Source organism: Saccharomyces eubayanus, chromosome VI (genome assembly GCF_001298625.1).
Source record: "Saccharomyces eubayanus strain FM1318 chromosome VI, whole genome shotgun sequence".
NCBI classification, from domain to species: Eukaryota; Fungi; Ascomycota; class Saccharomycetes; order Saccharomycetales; family Saccharomycetaceae; genus Saccharomyces; species Saccharomyces eubayanus.
In genome coordinates this window covers 212330-234626 of record NC_030981.1, presented here as the reverse complement: position 1 = coordinate 234626, position 22297 = coordinate 212330, and the positions used below count along the sequence as shown (strand labels likewise).

At 42.8% G+C, this 22297-nt stretch overlaps 15 protein-coding genes across 15 annotated transcripts; 10 read left to right on the top strand and 5 right to left on the bottom strand.

The window, feature by feature from the left end:
* Positions 1-646: 646 nt before the first annotated feature.
* DI49_1716 (uncharacterized protein) lies at positions 647-1786 on the top strand (the record flags this gene model as incomplete). Its single annotated transcript, XM_018364888.1, has 1 exon — positions 647-1786. The coding sequence occupies one exon, from the start codon at positions 647-649 to the stop codon at positions 1784-1786; it is 1140 nt and encodes a 379-aa protein (XP_018222591.1).
* A 1458-nt stretch (positions 1787-3244) lies between these two features.
* DI49_1715 (uncharacterized protein) lies at positions 3245-3712 on the top strand (the record flags this gene model as incomplete). The annotated part of the gene is made up of 1 exon (XM_018364887.1): positions 3245-3712. The coding sequence occupies one exon, from the start codon at positions 3245-3247 to the stop codon at positions 3710-3712; it is 468 nt and encodes a 155-aa protein (XP_018222590.1).
* Positions 3713-4561: 849 nt separating this feature from the next.
* Positions 4562-6019, top strand: HXK1 (hexokinase 1; the record flags this gene model as incomplete). The annotated part of the gene is made up of 1 exon (XM_018364886.1): positions 4562-6019. The coding sequence occupies one exon, from the start codon at positions 4562-4564 to the stop codon at positions 6017-6019; it is 1458 nt and encodes a 485-aa protein (XP_018222589.1).
* Positions 6020-6288: 269 nt separating this feature from the next.
* RPN12 (proteasome regulatory particle lid subunit RPN12) lies at positions 6289-7113 on the bottom strand (the record flags this gene model as incomplete). The annotated part of the gene is made up of 1 exon (XM_018364885.1): positions 6289-7113. The coding sequence occupies one exon, from the start codon at positions 7111-7113 to the stop codon at positions 6289-6291; it is 825 nt and encodes a 274-aa protein (XP_018222588.1).
* A 696-nt stretch (positions 7114-7809) lies between these two features.
* On the top strand, positions 7810-9447 carry RET2 (coatomer subunit delta; the record flags this gene model as incomplete). Its single annotated transcript, XM_018364884.1, has 1 exon — positions 7810-9447. One exon carries the CDS (start codon positions 7810-7812, stop codon positions 9445-9447), a length of 1638 nt encoding a protein of 545 aa, XP_018222587.1.
* Positions 9448-9735: 288 nt separating this feature from the next.
* PRE4 (proteasome core particle subunit beta 7) lies at positions 9736-10536 on the top strand (the record flags this gene model as incomplete). The annotated part of the gene is made up of 1 exon (XM_018364883.1): positions 9736-10536. The coding sequence occupies one exon, from the start codon at positions 9736-9738 to the stop codon at positions 10534-10536; it is 801 nt and encodes a 266-aa protein (XP_018222586.1).
* A 165-nt stretch (positions 10537-10701) lies between these two features.
* Positions 10702-11073, bottom strand: KGD4 (alpha-ketoglutarate dehydrogenase subunit KGD4; the record flags this gene model as incomplete). The annotated part of the gene is made up of 1 exon (XM_018364882.1): positions 10702-11073. The coding sequence occupies one exon, from the start codon at positions 11071-11073 to the stop codon at positions 10702-10704; it is 372 nt and encodes a 123-aa protein (XP_018222585.1).
* A 389-nt stretch (positions 11074-11462) lies between these two features.
* Positions 11463-13454, bottom strand: RMD8 (Rmd8p; the record flags this gene model as incomplete). Its single annotated transcript, XM_018364881.1, has 1 exon — positions 11463-13454. The coding sequence occupies one exon, from the start codon at positions 13452-13454 to the stop codon at positions 11463-11465; it is 1992 nt and encodes a 663-aa protein (XP_018222584.1).
* A 967-nt stretch (positions 13455-14421) lies between these two features.
* BNA6 (nicotinate-nucleotide diphosphorylase (carboxylating)) lies at positions 14422-15309 on the top strand (the record flags this gene model as incomplete). Its single annotated transcript, XM_018364880.1, has 1 exon — positions 14422-15309. The coding sequence occupies one exon, from the start codon at positions 14422-14424 to the stop codon at positions 15307-15309; it is 888 nt and encodes a 295-aa protein (XP_018222583.1).
* A 114-nt stretch (positions 15310-15423) lies between these two features.
* Positions 15424-16554, top strand: CNN1 (centromere-binding protein CNN1; the record flags this gene model as incomplete). Its single annotated transcript, XM_018364879.1, has 1 exon — positions 15424-16554. The coding sequence occupies one exon, from the start codon at positions 15424-15426 to the stop codon at positions 16552-16554; it is 1131 nt and encodes a 376-aa protein (XP_018222582.1).
* A 92-nt stretch (positions 16555-16646) lies between these two features.
* Positions 16647-17504, bottom strand: MRX20 (Mrx20p; the record flags this gene model as incomplete). The annotated part of the gene is made up of 1 exon (XM_018364878.1): positions 16647-17504. The coding sequence occupies one exon, from the start codon at positions 17502-17504 to the stop codon at positions 16647-16649; it is 858 nt and encodes a 285-aa protein (XP_018222581.1).
* Positions 17505-18021: 517 nt separating this feature from the next.
* On the top strand, positions 18022-19662 carry DUG1 (metallodipeptidase; the record flags this gene model as incomplete). Its single annotated transcript, XM_018364877.1, has 1 exon — positions 18022-19662. One exon carries the CDS (start codon positions 18022-18024, stop codon positions 19660-19662), a length of 1641 nt encoding a protein of 546 aa, XP_018222580.1.
* A 160-nt stretch (positions 19663-19822) lies between these two features.
* On the top strand, positions 19823-20539 carry IRC6 (Irc6p; the record flags this gene model as incomplete). The annotated part of the gene is made up of 1 exon (XM_018364876.1): positions 19823-20539. The coding sequence occupies one exon, from the start codon at positions 19823-19825 to the stop codon at positions 20537-20539; it is 717 nt and encodes a 238-aa protein (XP_018222579.1).
* Positions 20540-20573: 34 nt separating this feature from the next.
* KEG1 (Keg1p) lies at positions 20574-21176 on the bottom strand (the record flags this gene model as incomplete). Its single annotated transcript, XM_018364875.1, has 1 exon — positions 20574-21176. The coding sequence occupies one exon, from the start codon at positions 21174-21176 to the stop codon at positions 20574-20576; it is 603 nt and encodes a 200-aa protein (XP_018222578.1).
* Positions 21177-21380: 204 nt separating this feature from the next.
* ERJ5 (Erj5p) lies at positions 21381-22268 on the top strand (the record flags this gene model as incomplete). The annotated part of the gene is made up of 1 exon (XM_018364874.1): positions 21381-22268. One exon carries the CDS (start codon positions 21381-21383, stop codon positions 22266-22268), a length of 888 nt encoding a protein of 295 aa, XP_018222577.1.
* Positions 22269-22297: the final 29 nt, after the last annotated feature.

Here is a 22297-nt window from a genome sequence, read left to right as displayed (position 1 = left end):
TTTCTCTAGCTCTGTTGGTCAATCGTCAAGCTCAGCCGCCACTTTCTCTTCTGAAAGTAACAGCGTGCATGCATCCAGCACTTTAGCAGGACATTACTTAACCCGTTCTTCATCCAACCCATCATCCAGTACTGTTTCCACTGAAGCTTCTACTAGCTCTGCTGGCGAGTCTTCAAGTGCTGTTGTCACTGAAGCATCTACTAGTGCATTCATCTCATCATCAAGCGCTGTTGCTTCTGAAGGCTCCACTAGCTCATCCGCCCCATCTTCAAAAAATCTTGTTGTTTCATCTACTAGGACTGTTGCCACTGTCCCATGGAGCAACATCACACATTATGTGTCCAATACTCTTTCCTCTCAATATTCAACTCGCACCATCTCCAATACCATTGAAAAATCTACCGGCCTATCTTCATTTCAATATCTCAGCTCAGGGTCAGTCAACCCTGTTGGGAAGTCATCAGGTCAATCCGCAGATTTTCCTTTATCCAGTTCCACTAGACAACTTTTAAGTACCACAGCTACCGACGCTTCAAGTAGCTTCTCTAGCCAATACTCAAGCAACGTTGCGGCTGGAACTGCAACTAGATCTGGTAGCCATTTGACTCGATCTACCGAAAATGGCTTGAGTAACAGTATTAGTTTAATGTCGAGCCATTCAACAATAGCAGTTAGTTCTGTTGCTAGCTCATCAAGACATAGTACTGCAAGTGCTTTGAGCACTTCCGGCAGCCAATATTTCGGCAAGGAAACCTCCCATCGGTCGATCCACAGTACTACTCAAACACCAGTTCAATCCTTGTCAAAGGCCTCTTTAGGGTCTGAAACATCCACTGCAGAATTATCCACTTTTACTACTTCCACGACTGTATACAAAGAATGGACCGGCACCTTCACAAGCACTTATTCCACCCAAGTATCTACAATGGTGGAGAGAACAAGTGAAGGTCCAGACGGCAAAGTAACTATAGAAATTATTTATTACGTTGAAACCCCATTAACGCGTGAAGCTTCATCTACTGCAACTACCAACCCTAGCTCTGCTTCTTTGCCAAGGATCAGCAACATTGCAACGATTTCTAATGAAAGAACTACAATGGTTACAGTCACTTCTTGTAATTCTCACTTCTGTACCGAAACAGTCTCGCCAGCTATTATTTCAACTGTCACCACCAATGTTAAAAACATTGTTACGGAATATACTACCTGGTGTCCAATCTCCGCAACAGCCGCGTTGGAGCAAACTACAGAGGAAACAATGACTTCATCGGTATTTGATGCCTACTCCAAGTCTGTTTCTGCTGCCGTCGCATCTACTGCCGCCCTTACAAATGGCAACGATGCTATCACCAAGGGTACCATAGGGCACCCAATTGCCACTGAGACAACAGTTGTTCCAAGTTCTAGGGCAAGTGACAGTGAAGATGCTGTGGTATCAGGATCTACCAAAACTGCAATTCCTAATAGCAGCACTTCCATAATTGCAGAAGTTAGTACACGCAGCGCTATAGCCCTTGGTAGTGATGTCTCTTCAACATCAACGGTCATTAAAGTTACAAGTGGCGCTGCTATAATTCCAGAACCTGCTACATCACAGACTAACTTTCAAACTCACATAACAACCTACTTCACCACCAACTCACAACAACCTCAAGTTTCTTCTTCAAGAAGTTCTTCGAACACTGTTTCTTTGCAATTGTCAAGCTATGCTGGTATTGCCAACAATTTGATATCCCATAGCGCTTGGAGTGTTTTTATTGCTTCCATATTGCTCGCAATTGTTTAATTATGATATATGATACCCATCTGTATTGAGAGCAGGTATTTATCACCTAGCTACCACTTTTTTGCGTTCTTTTTACATTTGCCTTTTAGGCCTTGCATTATTTTTCTTTCATTTATTTTCATCATGTTTGTATTTTTATCCTTTATGTTCTTATAGTTCTTTATAGAAATAGTTGTAATCAATCATTGTTTAAAAAACATTTTTCGTTGACTCTAAGAAAAACCGCTACTTAGTATGCATGAAACCTCTATTAACCATTTAGAGAGAGAAAAAAATGCACCTTCAATTGTAGGTATCATACTTTAAAAAAAACCTATATCCTTTTGCGCCCTTTTTGTGGAGAGACTTGCTTTATACACTGATGATTTCAATCCTCAAATAACGCTTTTATAATTCTCAACTATCGCTACACCGTTGTCAAGGATTATTTCGGTTCGGTTCATTCTGTACTTCAAAGTCGGCTCTTGCTTTTACGGATAGCTATTGGTAGTTGAGTTATTCAAGATTGTGTCTAAAAGAGAAGCAACTACCACGGTTTCCTGCTGGTTTAGTGACATTTTATAATCCATTATTATCTAGCCAAACAAACTGCCATTTGGACGAGATCGGAAATGCAGAAGATGAAGCCTCATTCGAACAAACTAAATGACTGAGTACATGGAAGAGAACAATACTTGCGATCTTGCAGATTTTAAACGCTTTTGAAGACATTCAACTTATGAAATTCTGGGGAAAGTATACGGTAAGCTACTGCCTCTGGTACAAGAAGTTGATAATTAATGGGTGTTTCAACTGCATCTGTACTAGCGTTGCCGAATCCGGGATACCTTGAACCGTACATTGAAGAGACTACGTTACGGCTTTGATATGGCCGTTACACTGCTGGGACACAGACAGGGAAAATGTTCGACTAAAATCCTGATCCAGCCAAACAACGCAGTGCAAAAAGCGGTGGTCGCGTAAGTATGCACATTCGGTAACGAACCTCTGGGAAGATAAATGAACCTTTCCAAAGACATAGATACTGAGACCTGATGTAGCAGTTGCGACAGATTTACTTGAACTGATATGCGTTTGAAATAGCACCAGAAATTGCTTTCAGGACTGTGATCGTGGGTGAAAAGAGAAGAAGTGTCCGTTTGGCGAGGAGAAGAGTGTGCGGGTAGCAATGATCAGAAGAATAAATGTCATACGTACAAGTCATAACTTAATATCTCCTAATTGTCATCAACTTTTTGGTTGTTCACTTTTCCCAGGTTACGGCTGTATGCAGCAGTTAGCACAGCTCCACGTAGGACAGTTTCCCTTACTACCCAGACAATGTCTGCCTAGAAAAACTGGCACGTGTAGACGTTCGTTATATACTAGAAGAGATTGTGGGGTTTCATTGATTTCTTTTTTTAGTGCCTATGTTGATTTATAATATGTGAATTATTACGCTGTGATGTGTTGATTTTTATGTTTTTATTCCCTAATGCAGTAATCAGCAAATATACTCTAAAAAAAAAACCAAAACTGCCAAGAAGATGCACGTCACAAGGCCGCCGACTTCCAAGCAGTCTGATTCTGAACATCAATAGAGGTTATGGCCTTGCGCATGGCCTGCTAAGCGAGGCTTGCGTGTTCTTCTTCGATGCGCTATTCCGTGCTCGCCCGCGGCTCCCACTATTTCGCCAATTCCCCATCTGTATATCGTGCAGCACCCTGAAAAAGCTCCCTAGTGTCGGTGGCAGTTTCAGAAACAAAGCATTCACACGAAATAATGGCGTGATGGACCGGGTCATGGAACGCAACCAAGAGTTCAATTTTTGCACGTCAACTGCTGCTTATTTCCTCTTTCGAAAAGAAACTATGCGTTTTCCCCACGAAACATATTTACAGAAGCAGAAGCAGAAGCAGAAGCAGAAACAGCAACAGCAACAGTAAATAATAAATGGTAAATACTAAATACTGAACAGTAAACATTTGCACATTGTCCTTCCCTTGCCTGGCCTGTTTCCTCCAGTTTCCTTTCTTATTATTATTTTTACGGTTTACCCCGCATCTCACTAACCCCGGAATTTTCCCTGGAACAACCAATCGCCCACCAGTAAACAACCGGAAGAAACAAAAAGCAAACGGACAAAATAGAAACTTTAAGGGGTAAGCGTTCCTACCGTTTGGCCAATACTCACTAGCTGCCCCTGGCCAGATCTCCACGCAGCAATGACGCGTGGGTCCCAGGAAGAATCCCAGCACCCCTTTGTTTATCCGTATTGTGTGGAGCTTCGTTTGCCCCTGAGCCCCACCATCCAGCCCCGGAGAAACTCCCGCACGCGTACCCCGTTCAACGGGAGAATAACGAAATGTCTTGTTCGAGCAGCCAAGGGAAGGAAGTTTGGTTGCAAAAACCAACGAAAAAAAACAAAAAAAAGACTTGAGAACTAGATATTTTTTTTAAGGGGGTAGTTGCTGAGAAAAGTTTCTTTGGCCCCCGGATTCGGTAACTTAGGTGTATTGAGAAGAATAGGACAAGGCCGCACACACACACGCACACCACCCTTCTCCTTTTCCGTCTTGTCTTCAAGAGAATGTTTTGTATATAAGCAAACTGGTTCTTATTCTTACAGATACTTCAATTGCACGTTTTGTTGTGTCTATCTTTTTCCTACTTTTTCTTGCCATAAAGAACACTAAGAAACGATTATAGCTCGAAGCACTCAGTTAGAATTTCATTTCTTTTTTTTTAACAATCTCTCTACCAGGTATCTCAAATAAAACTTACTGAAAAAAAAAATGGTTCATTTAGGTCCAAAGAAACCACAAGCTAGAAAGGGTTCCATGGCTGATGTGCCTAAGGAATTAATGGATGAAATCAGCGAACTGGAAAAAATGTTCACCGCCGACTCTGAAACCTTGAGAAAGGTGGTCAAGCACTTTATCAATGAATTGAACAAGGGTTTGACCAAGAAGGGTGGTAACATTCCAATGATTCCAGGTTGGGTCATGGAATTCCCAACTGGTAAAGAGTCCGGTGACTACTTGGCCATTGACTTGGGTGGTACAAACTTGAGAGTCGTCTTGGTCAAGTTGAGTGGTAAGCACACTTTTGACACTACTCAATCCAAGTATAAGCTACCACACGACATGAGAACCACACAGCACCAAGAAGAACTATGGTCCTTCATTGCCGACTGTTTGAGAGACTTCATGGTCGAACAAGAGCTGCTGAACACCAAGGAAACCTTGCCATTAGGTTTCACATTCTCATACCCAGCTTCCCAAAATAAAATCAACGAAGGTATTTTGCAAAGATGGACCAAGGGTTTCGACATTCCAAACGTCGAAGGCCACGATGTTGTCCCATTGCTACAAAACGAAATCTCCAAGAGAGAGCTTCCAATCGAGATTGTCGCTTTGATTAACGACACTGTCGGTACTTTGGTTGCCTCATACTACACTGATCCAGAGACCAAGATGGGTGTGATTTTCGGTACAGGTGTCAACGGTGCCTTTTACGATGTTGTTTCCGACATTGAAAAATTGGAAGGTAAACTAGCAGACGATATTCCAAAGGACTCCCCAATGGCCATCAACTGTGAATACGGTTCCTTTGACAACGAACATTTGGTCTTGCCAAGAACCAAGTACGATGTTGATGTCGACGAACAATCTCCAAGACCGGGCCAACAAGCGTTTGAAAAAATGACTTCTGGTTACTACTTGGGTGAATTGCTGCGTATGGTGTTGATCGACTTGAACAAGAAGGGCTTGATGTTGAAGGGCCAAGATCTAACCAAGTTGAGCAAGCCATACATCATGGACACTTCGTACCCAGCAAGAATCGAAGAGGATCCATTTGAAAACTTGGAAGACACCGACGACATTTTCCAAAAGGACTTTGGTATCAAGACATCCTTGCCCGAACGTAAGCTGATCAGAAGACTTTGTGAGTTGATCGGTACCAGAGCCGCCAGACTTGCTGTCTGTGGTATCGGTGCCATTTGCCAAAAGAGAGGCTACAAGACAGGCCACATTGCCGCCGACGGTTCCGTTTACAACTTGTATCCAGGTTTCAAAGCCGCTGCCGCCAAGGGTCTAAGAGACATCTACGGATGGACCGGTGATGCCACCAACGATCCAATCAAGATTGTCCCAGCTGAAGATGGTTCCGGTGCCGGTGCTGCTGTTATTGCTGCTTTATCCGAAAGAAGAATTGCCGAAGGTAAGTCTCTTGGTGTCATCGGTGCTTAACGAAAAAGAAAAAAAAAGTAACGAAGTATGAATGTGTTTTTTTCCTCCCTCTCTTATTACTATTCTTATGAGTGATGCCCTTTTATATTTTTTTTATGTGGTCTAGATATATGTAAATATATATACATACATATGCATAGTTCTAGCTTATAAACATTGTTAGATTGTTATTAGAGTTGCTGCTTTTCTCGTGTTCATTTTCTTTCTTTCTTTTCTTTCTTCCCCTTAAAAGCGCCAAGAAAGGTGTATTTGATTTTATAGTATGTACATTACACAATATTTTCGATACTTATAGCGTAGTCCATTGCCCTTTCAATAATCTTTGTCTTTTGGCCGTCTYCGTGCATGATTTCGTCTTCTTCGTCAAGCGCTTCCTTTGGTTGGTTTTTGAAATAGACCTTCGAGTTGGTGACGGACCAGTTTCTTTCCAGCGCGAACTTCTCGGTTTCCTTTTCGTTGTTGAAGAACAACAGGGCCTTTATGTTGGACAGTGGGAGGAAGTCGTACGACAACTCGGTGTTCTTGGCGATTTCGTCTCTTATGGCCGATTTCAAAATGTCGGTGAAGGAGTCGAATTCCGTTATGTTCTGCGATCCAGACTGCAAAAGATCCCAAGCCTTCTGGTACGAGCCCTCCATGAGCCATCTGTCCAGCTTGATCGGGTACGACAAGAGCGAGTCATCCTCCAAGTTCTTGATGTGCTTGTCTAGAAACTGCAATTCCGAGTGGAACTTGGTCGTGTTGTTCTGGGCCAGCAGGTTCAACAGGTACAGACTTATCAGCTTCGACTTCTTATCCGATTCGGACAGTTTGTGGTCGCTACTGAAGTAATAAGGCTTCAATTGGTTGAAGTAGCTGTCGAAAACGTCGAAGTCAAACGTGTAGATGTTGGCGAGCGCGCCCACTTCCAGGATCTTCTTCGTGATCGTCAGATCGTTCAAGTAGATATCATTCTGGATGGACAGGTCCGGTATTAAAAGGTTGTTCTTGATGAGCTCGATCTTGATGGGGGGCAACAGCTTCTCGCACGTGGCGTAGTCGCTGTTTTCAAATGCTATGCTCAATGACTTGGTCAATTCGGCTAACGAAGGCATTTTTGGTGGGTCTTATGCTGGTTGTGTGGTAAATGGTACTATCCCCTTGGCCACTTTACAGCTTTTCCTATAGTTTATAAGCTACAAATTGCAAATGGGTGGCAAAAAACATACTACTAGCCGAGAAACGACCATAGGGTAGACGGAAAATAAAAAAGAAGATAGGGCTACTGCGCATCTTTAGGTAGGGCACAAACAATAGGAGGCGAAAATGCTAGGGCCACGATCGCGACAAACCAAGGGCATAGCACACCATCAAAGACGTGTCAGTTTCAGTGCCATTCCCCCCAATGCCTAAACTATTTTACTTATGGGTACACTGGCATCAGCTACGAGGTATACATAGGGACTACGAGCACAGCAACCGTTGTACGCGATGCTGTGCGACACCAGGAGAGTCTCTAAATTTGCATTTTCTTTTCCTCCCTCTTGTCGGCTTCGATTGCTGCTCCTAGTTCTCGAGCACAGCGTTTCCATCCTTGAACAGGCTCATGTCGTGGAGCATCGTAGAGCATTGTAGTGCTATTGATCTTAGTAGTGCCTCTCGGCTGCGTTACCCAGCCCTGCGCGTATGCCTTTTTTCCAGCAACGGCCAGTGAAAAGTAGAAAATGTGGTTGTTGACACCTCAAGAGCAAGGGCAGCGTCACGAGTAGACCTCACCATAACGCTCACAGCTGCCGCAGAAAAGACAAACAATGGTCGTGTTGGCTGCTTCTATCACTACGCGTCAGGGGAAACCCCTTCTATCGAGACAATTCAAGGATCTGTCCAAGGACCGGGTCCTGGAGCTGCTGTCCAACTTCCAGAACCTGGTGGCTGAGATCTCGTCGGACCACACGTTCGTCGAGGACAAGCACGTCCGATACGTGTACAGGCCCTTCGACAACTACTACATTATCCTGATCACGAACCGCCAGTCCAACATCATCAAGGACTTGGCCACGCTGAACCTGTTTTCGCAAACGATCAACTCCTATTTGTCCAGTTTCCACGACCAGGAGATCTTCCACAACGCCTTCGAGATCCTGTCGTCGTTTGACGAGATCGTGTCTATGGGCGGGTACAAGGAGAACTTGTCCTTCACCCAGGTGCAGACCTACTTGTCCATGGAGTCGCACGAGGAGAGAATCCAGGAAATCATTGAGCGGAACAAAGAGATCGAGGCCACCGAGGAGAGGAAGCGTCGTGCCAAGGAAATTGCCAGAAAGGAGCACGAAAGAAAGCACGGGTTCGTGTCCGCCAACGGCGACTTCGACGGTGCCAACAGGTTCATGGCCAGTAAGGATCCAAACGCCTCAAACGCCATCAATAGTTACTACTCGCACGCCTCGCCCGCGGCACAACAGTCTTATCTCCAAAGCGCCAACGCTGCTGCTGCTGCGGCCCCAGTAGCCTCCCCACTGGTCACCCCCCACCGTACGGGACCTTCGGTCACTGGTGGTATGAAGTTGGGTGGTAGTGCAGGAAGAAGGTCTGGCACCATGCTACGTCCAAGCGGGGTCTCTTCCGCCTCCTCTGCCACGCCTCCTCCTCCGGAGGAGGACGCTCCAGAGAACAACGGTATTTTGATCTCCATCAAAGAAGTAATAAATGCGGAGTTCTCCAGGGACGGCACCATCCATTCCTCGGAATTAAAGGGTGTCCTAGAATTAAGAATCAACGACCATGACCTGTCTCACTCTAACCTAAAACTAGCCGACTCCATCGACGTCCGCGATAGATCCTTCCAATTCAAGACCCACCCAAACATAGATAAGCAGTCTTTCCTATCCAGTAAACTGATCTCTCTACGTGATAAATCCAAGGCCTTTCCCGCCAATGATCAAAGCCTGGGTGTTCTTAGATGGCGTAAAATTGCCCCCGCAGACGATGATTCACTGGTCCCATTGACTTTAACCACATGGATCTCACCCTCCGAGTCACAACAGGGCTTCGATGTCACCATTGAATACGAAAATATCTCCGAACTGGAACTTACTGATTTGGTCTTCACCATTCCTTTGTTCCCTCAAGAACCAGTCGACATAAATACAGAGTCTTCCACGTCCGCGGAGGCCGAAGTCATCAACATGGACCAAGAAACAGGAACTTCCATCAGTGTCAGCCAAATCGGCGCCAACGACTCAGGTGTGCTAGCATTCTCCATCGAGGCTCCGTACGAGGACGCGTTGTACCCAATGACCGTTTCTTTCCAAGAATCAAGCAGGGACGTATCCGCTAAGAGCTTCACCGGCATGGCCGTCGATTCTGTCGTCATGGCCGCTGACCACGACCAAGAGTTGCCTTACGATGTCATCACCTCTTTGAAGTCAGACGAATACCTTGTCCAATAGTAATAGTACGTTCCCTCCTCATATATATTTCCGTATATACACAAATAAATAAACAAAGAAATGAAAATCAAGCTTCCCTCGTTCTTCCTTTGCAGAAATGCTATTTATTAAGATTATTGCGACTATTACGGTCGCGTAATGGTTACCCGTTCGCCCTTTTCCTAAATATTTCTTCAATTTTGGATTTGCCACCTTAAATACATATAGAACAACCTACAGCCAACAAAGGGAAACGTGCCGACATCACTAAATTCAGCTAATACCAGCACGACAAGCACAACTAGCACAATGAACCACGATCCTTTTAGCTGGGGCAGACCCTCAGACGCCACTTACGGCGCTTACAACACACAAATTGCCAACGCAGGCGCTTCTCCCATGGTCAATACTCAGCAACCAATAGTAACAGGTACTTCCGTCATATCGATGAAGTATGACAATGGAGTAATCATTGCTGCAGACAATTTGGGCTCCTACGGGTCCCTTCTAAGGTTCAATGGTGTGGAAAGACTCATTCCTGTGGGTGAAAACACCATTGTGGGTATATCTGGTGATATCTCTGATATGCAACACATAGAAAAGCTACTAGAAGACCTGGTCACTGAAAATGCATACGACAATCCTTTGGCGGATTCTGAGGAAGCCCTTGAGCCCAGCCATGTCTTCGAATATCTAGCTACTGTGATGTACCAGCGAAGATCAAAGATGAACCCACTTTGGAACGCCATCATCGTTGCCGGTGTAGAATCGAACGGTGATCAATTCCTAAGATACGTTAACCTACTAGGTGTTACATATTCCTCCCCCACTTTAGCCACAGGGTTTGGGGCGCACATGGCTAATCCACTGTTAAGAAAGGTTGTTGACCGAGAATCCGATATCCCCAAGACAACTCTACAAACTGCTGAAGAAGCCATCGTAAATGCGATGAAAGTCCTTTATTATAGAGATGCTCGTTCTTCAAGAAGTTTCTCCTTGGCTATAATCGATAAGAAGACAGGCTTAACTTTCAAGAAAAATTTACAGGTCGAAAATATGAAATGGGATTTCGCCAGGGATATCAAGGGCTACGGTACTCAACAAATTTGAAAGAACTCGTCAGTACTCCAATCAATACTCACTTTTTCAACTCATAATATTACCACTCTTTTTTTCCTCACGTACGTACGTACGTACTTACATAAATATATATGTGTAAAGTAACCACAAATTAACAAAAAAATTAAAAAAATTAAGTATAACGACATTTATCTTTCACCATGCTCCACCACTGTTTATAGTTTCTAATTCCTTTTCACCAATGGGCTTGAACTGGAACCTGGCAGGTAATTCGAAAATGGATGCAAGCTCATCTTTACCCAATGCTCTGTTTACGAACGCGGAGGTCTTTGCAGCGCTGGGACTAGCGCTGACACTCCGGTTTACTGGCACCACACGGAAAGGTTTATAGTTTTCCATGAATTTACTCACTGAAATACAGTCTTTACTACCAGGTAACATACCATTGGTAGCACATGGATGAACAATGATCTCGGGTGCGTGTTTCACTGCAGGGTGTCTTGCACCGACGAACCTGATCATTGGCTCATACGCACTCTTAGCTAATCTAATAGGTGTAGCAATCATCTTCTTCTTTTCTTGTACTTTTATCGTGCTTTTACTATCGGTTAAAAACCTGGGGAAATACTCCTTAATGGTTTGCTTTAAAGAATTCAATGCGTCTAAAGGTGGGAAAACTTCAAGGATTACTGAAACAACGCAATCTGCTCAAAAGTCTGGTCTTCTCTATCTTTTTCTTCCCTCTTTTGTAGCCACGAAGGGAACGTTTCAATATTTAGGTCTCTAATCATATTATGATACTTTTAATTGTATCTAGAGGGGAGCCAATCAAACAAACGTTTTTTTGACACGTGACCGAAAAACGTACCAATAGTAAAACGAGTTGTGTTTGATTCCTTGACAGTTAACTATATTTAGAGGTTTGTTGAGTGCCATCTGCCCGTGCGTATGAATATCTATTTAGTGGAATGACGATGTATAATTATATAGCGAACGAAGATCTCTGCTAGCGAAAATATAACTCCGAATAAAATGACCAGAATGAACCACCATGTAACACGTGCCATGTTTCTTTCTGCGACGGAGTCAACACAGATGTCAAAGAATTCCAAAAAGACCTTGCAACGATCATTCAGAACTTGTACTCTTTGATCAATCTCCAAATATTCTCTCATGGCCACGTACAGTGGATGCAAGCTTGGTTCAAATGACCAAAAAAATTCGGGCGTATCCAATATAGTGGATGAAAGGTTTACATCCACTCTTAGTTTGAATAGCTTCCCTGACTTTTTCAGCAATTGTTCTCGCTTTAATCCGAGAGTACCGTATAGTGCCAGCCTCTTGGGTAGCTTCGTGACAGATATTAGAATTGGCGAAATTCTGGATTCAAATCTTGATAATTTGGAGGATTGTGCAATGGCATGTGATAGTGTCAATTCGATGATATGGTCCCCTGAACGCAATGTGACAATATCGTTAAAGATTCGCGGCCTCTCGGTATCTCTGTCATATTCGAAGTGGAATTGTTCGGTTTCGATATCTTGTTCGTCTAATGGCCGAATCATCAAGTTTTTGTAATCTGCAAACGTTATGTCGCCAAGTATATTTTTCTCTTGTATTTCAGTGAAATTCCAAAACACAATTACACCATAATGAAAGATAAAAATTTCTGCGTGTCTATCATTGCCCTCATGTTCGTTATCTTTCTGCATTTCATAGCCACGATTAGAATCCCTACGTGCTGAAGATGGAGGCGATGGGGTGTATGCTGATGATGCGGATGATGGTGGTGAGCGAGAAGACTTCAAATATTGATCGGTGCCTTCGAGCACATAATTTTCAGTGTCATCATCGTCATCATTAATGCTGTTACTGTTACCGTTATCGTCAGCATCGTTCTCTTCTTTCTTTAACATATTCATTCTTTCGATTCTTTCTCGTTTCTCTAATTCCAAGGGGGTTTCTTCTGCAAAGAACTGTGGTTCCATAGGATTGAAAGAATCCTGTTGACCCACTGGATTGGGTAAATGATCCGGGACAGTAACAGTATCTTGGCTCGTACTATTGTTTCCCCCATTGGTTTCTAATTCGTAATTATTATTTGCGTCTTCTACAGTTTCGACTCCTGAGTAATATTCATAATGATGATCTCTTTGTTCACTAGTATCTATCAAATTATCGATCAATGTCTTACCGCCGACTGTTTTCTTGGATATGTTCGATTTTATCCTGAACCCGCCTTTACCTGGCAATAACGGCAAAGTGTACGCGACGTACAGACATTCGTCATATAATCTTGGTGAAACTTCATGAGTCTCCTCCAAAAATCTGTACAGCAGGTTCAGATTAAATCCGTCAGCGACGTTATACGCCGTGATTCTTGCCATGGGTTTCTCTCTCAAATGACGGGGCAATCGGTCATGAGAGCTAGACTTCATAGAACCCACCTTCGGTCTTTGTCTGTCCAAAGCATTGTGCGGCGTGTTTCGAAATTGGTTTAAATCATCTTCTTCGGGTATCAGTACTAATTTTTGCGATGTCTTAGATGTTCTTGGAGGTAAGGGATTGATCATTTTTCTGCGTGAATTTAGACGTTCGTAGTATCGAGGTCTATCACTTGACGAGCTGGAGAGTCGTTCCTCCCTTCTGGCGGAGGGAATTTCTGAATTGTCAGAAAGAATATTGTCTATAGAAATATCGCTAAATCTACCAGAGGATCGCCTTCTTGAATGTGCGGGTTTCATCATTGGCGAAGGCCCTACATTGGAAGAGCGAATGCCCTGCGATCTCTCCACGTTCTTGTTTTCCATACTCTTTCTGCTTCCGGCAGCATGGCCAGCAAACGGTGCACTTATTCTATTCTTGGATGATCTTGCATCCGTCACCAGGATGGACGGTGACCTTTTAGGCATCTCCCCAGGAGATGGCTGATTCGCCTTGTAACTCATGATAGTAGCTTAAATAAGAATCTTGTGTTTCACTACACATATAAACTAGCACGAAAGCCTACGACTGAAATGATCGCCCTGCTGACTAGACCTGGCTTTTGCTTTTTTATTTAGGATTTCCTAGCTAGTTTAACTGCAAATTATCGCTTTTTCTTTGATATTTCCAGTAGAGAAAAAAAGAATAATATTATTATTAATAATAATAATAACGATAATAGCAATAGTAACAATTGAAAAGCGAATGTCCATTTCGTTAGTGGGTATACCTACATCACTCGGGCAGGTATCGGCAGAGTATCTTAACCATACTGGGCGATTGACTTATTTATTTACTGCTCTGCTAAGTAATTTTTTTATTTCAAAAGGCAGCTTCGAATGGGCTTCAACTGTCCTTACACTACAAGCTTACTCCGTCTCGGAAGCTTGCATCTAGTAATCCGGAAATATTTGGAATACGTTATTCATCAACTTGAACTGTTTTTTTCATTGACAAACGGTGGAAAATACGCCTATGACAGCTCTGGAATAGCGACAATAAGTGCCCTATATTAGATAATTACAAGCTTGCGTTTCGTCTTGATAAATACATTAAAGTCTACGCCATCATCTGCCGTGACTATAATTTCCACTGTGTGAACTCTGGGGCTGTAAAGATATCCCCCCCTGTCTGTGTTTATGCGTTTTAAGAATATGCTGTCACATGTGTCACAGTAGCACGGAGCCACATACGTAGAAGCAAACTCTCCACAAGACAATATTCGACTGTGCAAAGCTGTACACACTTGTTTAACAACCATGTAATGTAACACTCTACTCTATTTAAATTTAGTGACGCCGGCTGATTGGACAGTTCTTATTTTGTATGACTCCTACCGCAGTTTTCTGATATATAGGACATAAAATCGAAATTATAGACACAACTTGCAAACCAAGAAGAGAACAAGAGCCGAAAAGAATATATCGAAAAATGCCTGTATACGAACACTTATTACCTGTTAACGGAGCATGGAGACAAGATGTCACCAATTGGCTTAGTGAAGACGTGCCCTCTTTTGATTTTGGTGGTTACGTTGTAGGTTCCGATTCGAAGGAGGCCAATCTATACTGTAAGCAAGATGGTATGCTGTGCGGGGTTCCCTTTGCCCAAGAGGTCTTTGACCAATGTCAAGTGCAAGTTGAATGGTTTTTCAAGGAAGGTTGCATCTTGGAACCTTCGAAGAATGACTCTGGCAAGCTAGTCGTAGCCAAAATTATTGGACCCGCTAAAAACATCTTGCTAGCGGAAAGGACTGCCTTAAACATCCTTAGTAGATGTAGTGGGATTGCCACCGCTTCGCACAGGATTATTTGCTTGGCACGTTCTACAGGTTACAAGGGTACCATTGCGGGAACAAGAAAGACTACACCTGGGTTACGTCGGTTAGAAAAGTATTCAATGCTCGTAGGTGGATGTGACACCCACAGGTACGACCTTTCCTCTATGGTAATGCTCAAAGACAATCACATTTGGGCTACCGGTTCYATAACAAAGGCTGTTAAGAATGCTAGGTCTGTGTGCGGGTTTGCCGTGAAGATTGAAGTCGAATGTTTGAGTGAAGAGGAAGCCATGGAAGCCATTGAGGCTGGCGCGGATGTCATCATGTTAGACAACTTCGAAGGTGATGGTTTGAAGAAGTGTGCTCAGAGTTTGAAGGGCAAATGGGATGGTAAAAGACATTTTCTCTTGGAATGTAGCGGTGGCTTGAAATTGGACAACCTCGAAGAGTATTTGTGTGACGACATTGACATTTACAGCACCAGCAGTATTCATCAAGGTACCGGTGTAATCGACTTCTCACTGAAACTTGCTCATTGAAAAGATTACTCTTTTGCCCTTATTTTTTTTATCTACGTATTTTAAGTAGGATCATAAAAGTTCGCGTACTATGATGATAAACATGGCGATTAGTAGCCCAACAGCAAAAGAGTAATGAGTACCCCAAGGAAGGCCACCAGTGATAAAGAAGACGCGGAAGTCTCAGAGATCAGAACGCCTTTTCGAGAAAGAGCGCTTGAAGAACAACGTCTCAAGGATGAGATACTGATCAGAAGTACACCAGGCTATAGGAAACTCATATCCACCTCTGTCAAGTCCCATGATATTCTCAACAAAGACCCCAAAGAAGTACGAAGTTTCTTGCAAGATTTGAGCCAAGCTCTAGCACGCGAATCGCAAGATAACGATACAAATGCAAACGAGAATCGAGCTCGTAACCTGATAGATGAATTAACGTACGAGGAAAACCGAATAGAGGATGACAATTTCCTCCAGAGTAGTAGTGGGAAGACCACAGATAGCAACAATGATTATGACACGCATGCAGGCTACACTTCGTTATCACAAACTGTGTTTGCACAACTACAAGAAAGAGATAAAGGCATTAAAAGCAGGAAGATTGATCCGATCATTATACAAGATGCTCTAATGGCAGAAGAAGAGAACGAGTTCCAAACAACTCCCTCACGAGATGGTAAAAGTATCTCTATGAATGTTTTGGAGACGCCACCTGGCTTTGGGAGGGATCGCACAGATGAACTGTCGATGCATGGTCAGAAGTCGATCCCTATAACAGAACAAGATGAAGGACTGTCTGAACCATTGCCCGATCCATCTTCAATGAATAGAGAAGAAGAAGAAGGGGAGGAGGAAGAAGAGGAAGAGGAAGAAGAGGAAGAGGAAGAGGAAGAAGACGGTGCGTTCAAGGATACAAATAACGAGGACGCAGACAATCCGGTACATGATCCCACGCGTTTGCATGTTCCTACAATAAGACATGCTACGGTGAAACCGTTAGAAATAAGGGACTTAAAGCATTTAACAAGACAATTTTTAAACGAAAATGAAATAATATTACCCAACCAATCATGGTCCGCCATACAGGAAGAGTCTTTGCACATAATGGACTTTTTAAATCAGAAACTGGGGTCATTGCAAAAGCAAGATCTTGTGGATTCATTTATCGACATGGGTATTATTCAAAACGTTGACGATATGTTCGAGCTCGCGCATGAATTGCTTCCCTTGGAACACCAATCAAAGATCGAAACTTACTTATTCTGAAGGGGGTTGAGCATAAAGAAAGAATACACTTAGGAAATAGATATATAGTAGGGAATATATGTACAAAGAAGAGGTGAAGTCCATACATGGCATCACGACCTGGAGGAGAAGCCCATTAACAAACTGACCTGTTCGTAAACAGCAAACGTTAACCCACCAGAAATACCAACTTTCATGAATCTAAAAATGGAACCTTTCCAGAATGTGGCCATACCTTCTTGGACAAATATTCTATACATACAGTTGAGTGTATTTCTATATTCGGTTTTAGCATTTTGGCTCATCATCCTTGTCTTTACGACGTCAATGGGTTGAGTCATTGCCACAAGCGTAAAGGATGTGGCTAGTCCTGTGATTACTGACGACGACTTATCGTTTCTTCCTTGCAACAGCCGTTTGAACGCTGTGTACGCAGTAAACTGGATGGAAGTGTTTGCTATCTGCCTAAATAAGGTAGGGGTTGTTCCCTGGACAAATGCCGAAAGGCCTCTTGTGTGATACATGTGTTTGACTGTAGGCAAAAGTTTTTCGATACGAGTCACAGAGGCGGCCTTGGTGGTCGGTTTATGGAAAGTGGGCTTCCCACTAGCTTGAGGGTGGGCCTTCTCCAATGTTTTAGGATCGACCATTGCTGACTGAATCATGGTGGTCTTTATGTTTTCAAAGGGGATGATAAACAGACTCTCCACTATACCGGTTAATGTACCGGCAACCAGCAGGTTGGGACCCGTCAATCTTTGGAAGTTGTCATTATTTTCGGTGTTGTTATTCAAAGATTGACATAACTTGTCAAACGTAATGAACCTCACAATAGTCTTACCAAATGCGGCCAGGTTCAAAGCGGAAATACCCACGAAATACGACTTAATCTGGGGCAAGATGATCTCAAAAGCGGTACCCTTGGGCTGCAGCTGTAAGCCGGTCTTCAAGTACTCAAAGGGATACGTCATCGTCGTTTGGAACACAGCAGCTACACTGCCTGCAGTGATTTGCTTATAGAGATCAGAGTTCTGGAAGAAAGAGGTGAAAGGGAGTGTTAATAAAAGAACAGCTTGGTGCTTGGAAATAGGAACTACTCAACGTACCTGATTGGCCATGGTGTGTATTCTTCTTGTTGCTCTTGTTATTATTATAGTGTTTGCTTGCTATAGTACTTTTTCAACTCTACTCGACTGAAAAAGTGCTTATTCAGGCGGAGAATCCCTTCACTACCGTTGGGGCCCTTGAAGCCAACATTACGCTACAAGTGACAGACAAAAGACAGGGACGAGTACTATGCTTTGGAGTCGCCGTGCTAACAAGACTAGTTCAGAAAACTTACATCTCTACGTTCAATTCTGCCTCCAAGATGAAGGGGAGCGAATAAATTGGCCAATTGAGTTCCTCGGGATCTCGATAAGCACCGGACGTACTCTGTGCACCACTTGCCCAGTTCTTGCTGCCGGATAGCCCCCCACTCCCCCTCAGATGCACTTATTCCATCCTTCTTGGCAGACCAATATATTATGCATTTGTTTGCCAAAATCCCTTATATTCGTCGCTCAAAACGGCTTAGGAAATAATGTGTCAAAAAAAAAGCTGCAGTATAATAGCGACCCGTTTTTCTTATCAGTCAACCATTTTGTTTATTGCCCAAACTACCCCAGAGCATCATCCACAAGCATGTCTCACTCACTGACTTCAGTTTTCCAAAAAATCGACGCCTTGAAGCCTCAGTTCTTCAACAGACTGACCAAGGCCATTCAAATCCCTGCGGTTTCTTCAGACGAATCATTAAGGCCTAAGCTTTTCGAAAAAGCCAAGTTTATCTCCGAGCAATTGTCCCAATCAGGGTTCTATGACATCAAGTTGGTGGACCTGGGCATTCAGCCTCCACCAATCGCTACACCCAACTTGTCTCTGCCACCTGTGATCCTGTCTAGGTTCGGCAACGACCCTGCGAAGAAGACCGTATTAGTATATGGTCATTATGATGTCCAGCCTGCTCAATTGGACGACGGTTGGGATACTGAGCCCTTTAAGCTGATTATTGATGAAGCTAATGGCATTATGAAAGGTAGAGGGATCACCGATGACACTGGTCCATTGTTGTCCTGGATCAACGTTGTGGAAGCGTTCAGTGCATCCGGGAAAGAGTTCCCCGTTAACCTGGTCACCTGTTTCGAAGGTATGGAGGAAAGTGGTTCTTTAAAACTGGATGAACTGATCGAAAAGGAAGCCACTGGCTACTTCAAAGGCGTGGACGCTGTCTGCATCTCCGATAATTATTGGCTAGGCACCAAGAAACCTGTTTTGACTTACGGTCTAAGGGGTTGCAACTACTATCAAACTATCATTGAAGGTCCAGGCGCTGATTTGCACTCCGGTATCTTTGGGGGTGTTGTCGCCGAACCAATGATCGACTTGATGCGCGTCTTGGGTTCTCTTGTAGATTCCAAGGGTAAAATCTTGGTTGACGGTATTGATGAAATGGTTGCTCCTTTGACTGAAAAGGAAAAGGCCCTATACAAGGATATAGAATTCAGCGTAGAAGAGTTGAACGCTGCTACCGGCTCCAAGACTAGTTTGTACGAAAAGAAGGAAGACATCTTGATGCATAGATGGAGATACCCTTCATTATCCATTCATGGTGTAGAAGGTGCCTTTTCCGCTCAAGGTGCGAAGACTGTCATCCCAGCAAAGGTCTTTGGTAAATTCTCTATCAGAACGGTTCCAGACATGGACTCTGAAAGACTGACCTCTTTGGTTCAAAAGCACTGTGATGCCAAATTCAAGTCGTTGGGCTCCCCAAACAAATGTAGGACTGAACTAATTCATGATGGTGCCTACTGGGTTTCGGATCCATTCAATGCTCAATTTACCGCTGCCAAGAAGGCCACCAAGTTGGTCTACGGCGTTGATCCTGATTTCACCAGAGAGGGTGGCTCTATCCCAATTACTTTGACCTTTGAAAAGGCCTTGAAGACAAGTGTCTTGCTGTTACCAATGGGTAGAGGTGATGACGGTGCCCATTCAATCAACGAGAAGTTGGATATTTCCAACTTTATTGGCGGTATGAAAACTATGGCTGCTTACTTGCAGTACTACGCTGAATCGCCAGAAAACTAAGCTTGTTTATATATATATGTATGAGTATGTATATGTGTACGTTTTATGCCATTTAATTTCCATTCGAGTTTCAAAAAATAACGAAAAAGCAGAAACTAGAGAGTGAAGCAAAACCAACCGCACCAGAATCGACAATAACTTTAGGGACACCCAATCTGCAATGGACGATTATCAATACCCGCAGAATAAAATACTAGTGCTATCGCACGACTCGCATATCTTTTCACAAACGCAACTTTTGAAGGACTTATTCCACTACAATACCACAAGCGCCACAATAGTCAAGAGTCAAACCTGGGAAAATAAATACTATAAGACCTCTTTCGACTTGTATATAGACTCTTTCGCAAGTCTACCGGAATGGATGAAGGATTTTGTCACGCCGGAATGTGAGCCACTTCGGAATGTCATGGCAGGAATAATTCTCTTAACAGATAACAAATTAATAAATCCCCAAGAGTTCTTACAGCCACTCCTGGGTGTCTTGCATCCCAATACATTCATTGTAGTAGTAAACATTAATGAAGAAGTGGAGCAAGACGAAATCGACGGGTTAAACGAAGCGTGGAACAATGGTTTTACCAACGTCATCGAATTTATAAACTGGACCAAATCAAGAGCAACCATTGGTCATAACGAGTATGGAGAAAGACTGGGCCTCGATAGAGTTCACGAAATTATAGACACACACGACTGGTTGAATTGTGAGCTTCAACCGATTGCAACAAGGGTGGAGGAGMCGGCGTACGATATGCCACTTGAACAATTAATCACAAATTTGCAAAGTGCAAGACTCAGATACAAATCTATGGGGAACAACGACGAAGCAGACGTATTTGCAAACGAAATGGCTAACGAACTATCCAAATATTTATGAGTATATTCGTATATATGTTTAACGAGAAAAATATTTACTTTGTTAACAGTATTTTGTATGCTGATAACAATATAGGGAAGTATGCTAGTAGAACAACCCTATTAATTATGTCTAATGTTGGAGTAGAATGATAGTTCTTGACTTGAATGTTTAATAGCAATAATGCAAATTCACTCAAATATAAAATGGGTAACGTGATAAAGGTGTTGGCTTTCCAGATCAAGGTTCTTTCCTTGGCACCCTTACGTTTGAAAAGTTTGCACCAATGACAGTATGCTTGCGATAACGACAAACAAATGATGAAGCTGGAATAGGATGAATTCTTTAAGATCAATGCGTGTTCGTAATCGTCATGGAAATGAATTACCACTACAAGGTAGATGAAATTTAGATCTTTTAATAAGGTCCTAGATAAAATGCCATTCTTGACCCCGTAAAATTTAAGCAGCCAAAGTGTTTCCACGATGCTCGAGCAAAGCATCAAGTATATCAAAAATTCGTGGATCCCCCCAGGTAAGAACCGGGATCCCACCAAGGGCATTAGTATCAGCCACCGCGTGAATAATGCTGCATATAGGAAACTTGTGGCTAACTGATAATATTGGTATAGTTTATGCACCAATCGAATACCTGCCATCGTCAAATATGGGTTGTATATGCGTAGCCGAGCACTTTTGTTTGCGTGGTTCTTACTTTATTCACATTTGAAGGTGTTTTATGGCACTTTTTCTATATTTAAAAATACTATTGACAGAAAAAAAGTGAGATCATCAAATTAACACGTTGCCACACAAGAGTTAAAAGTTGACTAAAAATAAAGGCGGTAAAAGTGACTGAGGCAATGAACGGGTATCTAAAACCGACACTGCTAGTACTAGGATTGGTGTCTCTGGCGTATGCTTTCACCACTATTGAAACAGAGATTTTTCAATTACAAAACGAAATAAATACGAAATATGGCTCAGAAATGAACTTCTATAAATTTTTGAAGTTACCTAAACTACAGAAATCGAGTGCAAAGGAGATCACCAAGAATTTAAGAAGGCTGTCCAAGAAATACCATCCAGATAAAAATCCTAAGTATCGCAAATTATACGAGAGATTGAACTTGGCTACCCAAATTCTTTCCAATGGTTCCAATCGTAAAATTTATGATTATTATTTACAAAACGGGTTTCCCAACTATGATTTTCACAAAGGTGGGTTCTATTTTACCAGGGTCAAGCCCAAGACGTGGTTTATATTGGCTTTCATATGGATAGTCATCAACATTGGACAATATATCATTTCTATTATACAATATCGTTCTCAAAGATCAAGAATCGAAAACTTTATCAGTCAATGTAAGCAACAAGACGATACCAATGGACTAGGTATTAAACAATTGTCGTTCAAGCAAAACGAAGAGGACGAGGGGAAAAACTTGGTTGTGAGGTTTAGTGATGTCTACGTTATAGAGCCTGATGGAAATGAAACATTGATCTCTCCAGACACTTTAAACAAGCCTTCATTGAAGAACTGTTGGTTTTGGAAAATACCTGCCTCGGTATGGAACGTTACTTTGGGTAGATTTATTGGCACTACCGTGGAAGAAGAAATATTAAAAGATGTAAAAAAGACTGACGGTGACCAAACAAAGAAGGTAAGCAAGGTAAAAAAGACCTCTGTGAAGAAGGGCCAAAAAAAAATGGAACTGCCTAACGGTAAGACAATTTACTCACGCAAGTAAGACGCAAGAAAATATATGTTTATGTCATT